The following is a 5,948-nucleotide window of genomic DNA, read 5'->3' on the forward strand; positions in this document are numbered from 1 at the left end:
TGACTGTTAAGTTTAATGTTTTCTCAAAATGTGTTGTTTAACAGGCTGAGTTTATCCCTGTGTCTGGATCCTCTCGGTTCATGGCACTTCAGTTCCACAGTCACATTTCTAATACAACAAATACATGTCTCTGATGCTCCTGAAGACTTCCTCTGTCATGTAACTAGGGCTCATTTAGTGTTTACAGTACAGATATGAGGCTGTGGAATTGAAGTGACATGGGGAGAGAAAAAGGGAATTCAGAAACTCCGCTAAACTCAATTTGAATCATTTAGAACAAATACGAAGAGTATTTTAGAAAAACAATGTTGATCAGTGGGTTGGTGTTATATACACACAGAGGTAGATTCACAGCTCATTCATCTTTTGGTTGCTTTTTAACCCAAAAAGGAGCTCAGCTCTGCCCAAAATCTTACGTTTTTTCTTATAAAGTTGTGTTTTTGAAGCTCATGAACTGCATTTTTTTTCAGAACCTCTTGTGGAAACTGGGTATGTTTCTGATAAAGAGGTGAGTTCGAGTAAATCTGGGATATTTCAGATGTATTCATGTTTGAAAAACCAGCTGATATCAATACTAACCTGTTCTCACTTCCTGCAGACTAACCAACTGGAGATCAGAGAGGTGGACAGAGGGAGCAGTTCTCCTCCTGCAGAAACATCCACCATTTACTCCTACGTCAAACCAAACGGAGTCGAATCCACAGACGAGTACAGCTTAGTCACTGCAGCCACTGCTCAGAAGGAAGTAAGTCAGAAGTGTGGGAGGGGTTTAGGTTTTCAGCTACACACACCCTAAATACACTTGAGAGGTTTTAATTAACAGGTGATGGGTTAGATTTGATCACACTTGACCAAAGCCATCTCTCTATCTCACTAAAAGACGACAGACGATATGAGAAATTAAAGTGTTTTTTATTGTACAGCAGAGGACATATTTTAAATGAAACACATTTGGTTTTAAACTAACTTAATCTACTTACATCTATGAACAATGTGTTCATCAAGAGATAAAAGTAACAGAAAACAGAAAGAGGAACCAGGCCAGGTCATATCTCAATACCATGCTCAATACACAAGCTTCCGTTGATCTTAACAGGAAGTCCTCGGACTGAATGTGGAGGTGTGAAGGGGGGGAGGAGGAAAAAGTGCTGTATAACATTTTCGGGTTGATAAAGCAAAAATAGATTTGTACATAAAACCAAAAACATAAGCAGTACACATCCTGAAATGATGATCATGTGACAAATAACGATTTATTTGTTTTCTTGCAGACTAAAGATGACCTGGATAATCTCAACTACTCAGAGGTGGATTTCTCAAAAAGTGGCGCTGCCCCGCTCCACAGCGCCCCCTATGGCTACACAGATAACGTCCTCTACTCTGTTCCTCGGGTAGCACAGAGCTCCGACGTTAGCCATGCAGAAGACACTTCACCTCCTCTTTACTCCACTGTTTCTTTACATCCGCTGTAGCTTCAAATCTGTCCTTTCCAAATGTACTTTCTCAGTGACCGACAGGTGAACACAAAGCTGTGTAATTACGCATTTAAAATGTATCTGGTAAATAACTTAAAGGTCTCCTATCATGCAAAATGCACTTTTTAATGTCCTTTAGGGAACTCACAAAGTGTCAGAAAATGAAACCCTCTCTCTTTTCCTCTGTACCCACATCTCTAAAAACGGGGGCACAACGGAGCTGATCCAGATGTGCGTCTGATATGATGTAATATCTGAAATGTGGACCCACGGCCCTATCCGAAACGTTACTATCAGAAAAAATGCACGACGTGTTTTGGACGTAAAATGATCTTTGTTTACATTAGCAAGCACGGCTAACACTCAGAGCTAACGCTACTGGAGAGAGTATGTGTAAAAAAGCAGGAAATAAAAAAAGGAACTCACCTTGCGGTAAACCCGCAAGAAAGAAAGCATTTGAGCTCCATACTGTTTCAGAGATAATCCTTGATGTGGTTTGGAACATGATGGCGTTTAATCACAGGAGCTTTTCTTCTGAGCAGGCATTAGCTCCCCCTCCTCTTTTTTTTTTTTTCAAGCTAAGGACCCCGAATCAGCGTTTCTCTCACAGCTGAAACAGAGGGATATGAGGGATGTCTAAAATGCATGATCTGTTTGATGTTTTGAGCAAAACACATCATAGACATGTTTCTTATATATTTGTATAAATCTGAGATCCATAATATATGCCTAAAAATAGCATGATAGGAGATCTTTAAAAATAACTAAAGTTATTAGAGTTTTGATTTTTTTTAAACCCAAACGCTGTGAAAAAAGTAAATGTATTTATTTTTAATAAGTGAATGTGTTTCTCTGCACCTGAAGACTTTTGCATATTTTGTTACTGCAGTCAAATGTTGTATTTATTCTGTCTTTTTCATATTTATTGTGTTTAGTTGATAGCTCCGAGCATTTGATGAAAACTGTCAATTTCAAAATGTCCTGTCCATAGCATTTACACATGAATATATAAATGTATATTTTGTTGAAGCTTAGAAAACCTGTAGATTAAATTAAATAAAATGGACACTCTGGACTCAATGATGGCAAAGTGGTTATTATGACAGCTATACAAATATACTTGTACACACATATGAAATGATTACTGCATTAAGTTACAACCAAGTCCAGTTTTAATGTAAATCCACACTTGAACATAATGGCATGAGAAAGTAGAGTTCAGAGTGTTTGGAGGAGGACTCTCATCATTTAGAGAAGTAAAGCAGTTCCTGAAGACAGAACAGAAGCAGCGGTAAACCATCAGAGACTGAAACATGAACGTCCGGCACACTTTGATCTGCTTCCTCCTCCTCAGTGAGTATTTCTATCAGTCTCTCTTTTGTTTTACTGTTATTGAGCTTTATTTTCTTTATTTAATAATAATCAGTCATCTAAAATGTTCACTGCATTGTCTTGTCATCATCCCGAGTCAGTCCAACCACATGTTGGTTTCTGTAGTTAAATATGATGCTCAGAGTTAGTACGAGTGCCTTTTTTTAAATGCAGATTATTACAGGTATCAGTTATATCCTCAAATAAAAGCAATTGTTAATTTGCAGTCAACTATTGTTCTTTTGGTTTTATAGTTGCCTTTTCTGTTGAAGAGCCAAGTAATTTTTCTGTGGCTTCAGCCCGAATAACCAACTTTGTGATAAAAATATTAGTTCACTTTATTTGAAGCAGCTAAAGAGGAAGAACTGCAGCAGTACACATCTTTTAGCGGTCTGTTCACAAACTGAGAGCTGTTGTTTTATAAATGCATTTTAAGCATTTCACATATTTCATCACAATAAAAACTTTTTAAAGTTTCTAATGAGCATTAAACAGTCTATTTTGTTAAAGATCTCTTCTGCTTTTTAAGTTTGATCTTATATATTCATATTTCTGTTGGATTGAGTTATAACAGACTGGCTGAACTGGGCAGCTCCCAGTAGGATCAATGCATGATGAATGTAACTGTGAAATCAGACTGCAGTGTATTACAGGAATAAAGTTACTATTGACCGAACATCTTTCCAACAGCACTGAGGGATGGAAACAGTGGGCTCACCAACGCACAAAACCTCGACCGTACAGAAACTGAAGGAGGAAACATCTCAGTTAGATGCTCCTTTACTCTCAGTGGAGGAAGGAAGCTCTTCTGTAAGGGAAAATGTGAAGAAGGAAACATTCTGGTAGAAACGACTGGAGACTCAGCTCATAGAGGCCGATACAGCATCAGATATGTGGAAGGATCTTTTCCAGCACGTGATATAGTTCTGTATGTGAGCATCACAAAGCTGACCAAGTCTGACGCAGGACGGTACCAATGTGGTCTGGTCCGAACTGCACTTCTCCCTGACTCACACCAGGACTTTGAGATCAGAGTTACAGATGGTGAGTTTCTCCCGGGAGTTTTGATTTATCTGTTCACTGACACCTGCTGATGTTTCAAATAAAGCAATATGTTCAATGTAACAATTATATTTCGAGCAGCTCCTTTTTATAAAACACATCCGAATTACCGTCTTCATTTAACGGAATAATTCGATTTATTTGTTTAGTATTTCCCTTTGTTTCACAGCTCCAACCTCTTCAAAACCAGAAGTGACTCTCCGACCGTTTTCAACATCAGCCTCCCCACTGACCACCACTCAGAGTCTGAGCTCCGTACCTTCCTCAGCCTCCCCTGAACGCACCACGCAGCCTCCACAGGGACAGACAGCTTCAGATGGTCACGGTACTTTTATTTTGTTGTTGTTGTTTATGGACCAGGAAGTGTCAGAGTAAACAAAGTGTTCTTCTGCTCTCAGGTGTGGTGCTGTATGTGCGTCTGACTCTGGTCGTCATGTTCCTCGTACTCTCAGCGTCTGTGCTGATATTCTGCAGGAAGAGGGCCAGGAAAGGTGAGGCGACATGAAACCCACGGACATATAAAAAACTAAAATATAACCTTTTCCAACTAATGTGACCACCTGGCTCAAAAACTCTCCATATTTCTAGATAATGTCCCCTGGTTTATCCACAAAATAAGAACTATTTACATTTAAATGATTTACTTTTACTTAAATACACTTCAGTGCTATTTTATCAACTCAATATGCCTCTAAATCTAAAGAAATCTGAAAAACGGCTTGTCGTTGTTTTCGTTTGGTCTAAATTATTATACTTGACTGTTTAACTTAATTTTTTCTCAAAATTGTTTGTTTAAACTGAGTTTATCCCCAGTGTTTACCGATGTTTCCTTTCTGTTCATGGCACTTCAGTTCCACAGTTACATCTCTGTGTTGCTCCTGAACACATCATTAGTCATGCAACCATTGACATTAGGTGTTGTATTGAGATGTATGAGCAGTTAAAATAATTTGATCTCATATCCCTTACCTGCGTTGTCTACAGATCCTCCTGTGGAACCTGAGTATGGTGTTGACACTGAGGTAAGATGGACATTTATCATGGAAATTTCAGATATACTATATTTTCTGAAACCAGCTCATAACAAAACAAATCTGTTCTCACTTCCTGCAGGCTAACCAAGTTTATGAAAACGTCAGAGGGAGCGGTTCTCCACCTGTAGGCCTACTAATATCTACCAATTACTCCTACGCCAAATATACCAAACCAAACCGAGTCGAAACCACCGACGAGTACAGCTTCGTCACTGCAGCCACTTCTCAGAAGAAAGTACGTGTGGGAGGGTTTTAGGTGGTAAGCCTCACACATTTTAGAGGTTATAATTAATAGGTGATGGTTTCGATTTGTTCACAAGCTGTTTCTGCACATCAAACACAAATACAGCAGTTGAAAAATATGAATTGACATTTTTGTTTGTATTACGCTTTATGACATGGCCTTAGACAAACGGAAAATGTTATTTCATTGTTAAGAAGAGGAAGTATTTCTGCAGTGGCAAGAAAGAGAAGATTGGGGACATTTGCTTAAAGATGTGTTTTCAAACAAACTTATACCTCAAACTTTTCATATTTAAAAGGAAAAGCAGGTTTTACAAAAAAAATAAACAAAGAAAGATCTATGTGTACTTTTAAATCAAGACAGAAGAGTACCATGAAACAGAAACAGGATCCAGTTTGTGATCAAACCCCAAGCCTCAAGCTTCCGTTGGTTTGAACAGGAAGTCCTCGGACTGAACGTGAAGGTGTGAGGGGATGTACAGAAATACAGATAGTTTCCATGAAACAATATAGATGTGCAGGTAAAGACTGAATACATGAAGCATTACACATCCTGGAAATATGCTCACAAAACATGTCGGTAAACTAAAAAACAAGCTCAAGTGATAAAGTATACTTTGTTTTCTTGCAGACTAAAGATGACCCGATTAATCTCAACTACTCTGAGGTGGATTCTTCTAACAGTGGCGCTGCCTCGCTCCACAGCGCCCCCTGTGGTGACGCAGATAACATCCTCTCTGCTCCTCGGGGTGGAAGCGCGCTC

The 5,948-nt window shown here is 38.9% G+C and overlaps 1 protein-coding gene and 1 long non-coding RNA gene across 2 annotated transcripts; both read left to right on the forward strand.

The window, feature by feature from the left end:
• Nucleotides 1-458: 458 nt before the first annotated feature.
• On the forward strand, nucleotides 459-1,586 carry LOC104953418 (uncharacterized). The gene is made up of 3 exons (XR_799218.1): nucleotides 459-508; nucleotides 599-745; nucleotides 1,272-1,586. It is a non-coding gene; the product is annotated as an uncharacterized lncRNA (long non-coding RNA).
• A 1,074-nt stretch (nucleotides 1,587-2,660) lies between these two features.
• LOC104953419 (uncharacterized) lies at nucleotides 2,661-5,940 on the forward strand (the record flags this gene model as incomplete). Its single annotated transcript, XM_010780362.1, has 7 exons — nucleotides 2,661-2,828; nucleotides 3,537-3,890; nucleotides 4,078-4,233; nucleotides 4,307-4,399; nucleotides 4,893-4,930; nucleotides 5,022-5,177; nucleotides 5,817-5,940. Coding segments are annotated over exons 1-7 (961 nt in total), but the record flags the coding sequence as incomplete, so codon positions are not given.
• Nucleotides 5,941-5,948: the final 8 nt, after the last annotated feature.

The sequence above is a fragment of the Notothenia coriiceps genome, unplaced genomic scaffold (assembly GCF_000735185.1).
Source record: "Notothenia coriiceps isolate Sejong01 unplaced genomic scaffold, NC01 NC01_scaffold00021686, whole genome shotgun sequence".
In the NCBI taxonomy this organism is placed as follows: domain Eukaryota; kingdom Metazoa; phylum Chordata; class Actinopteri; order Perciformes; family Nototheniidae; genus Notothenia; species Notothenia coriiceps.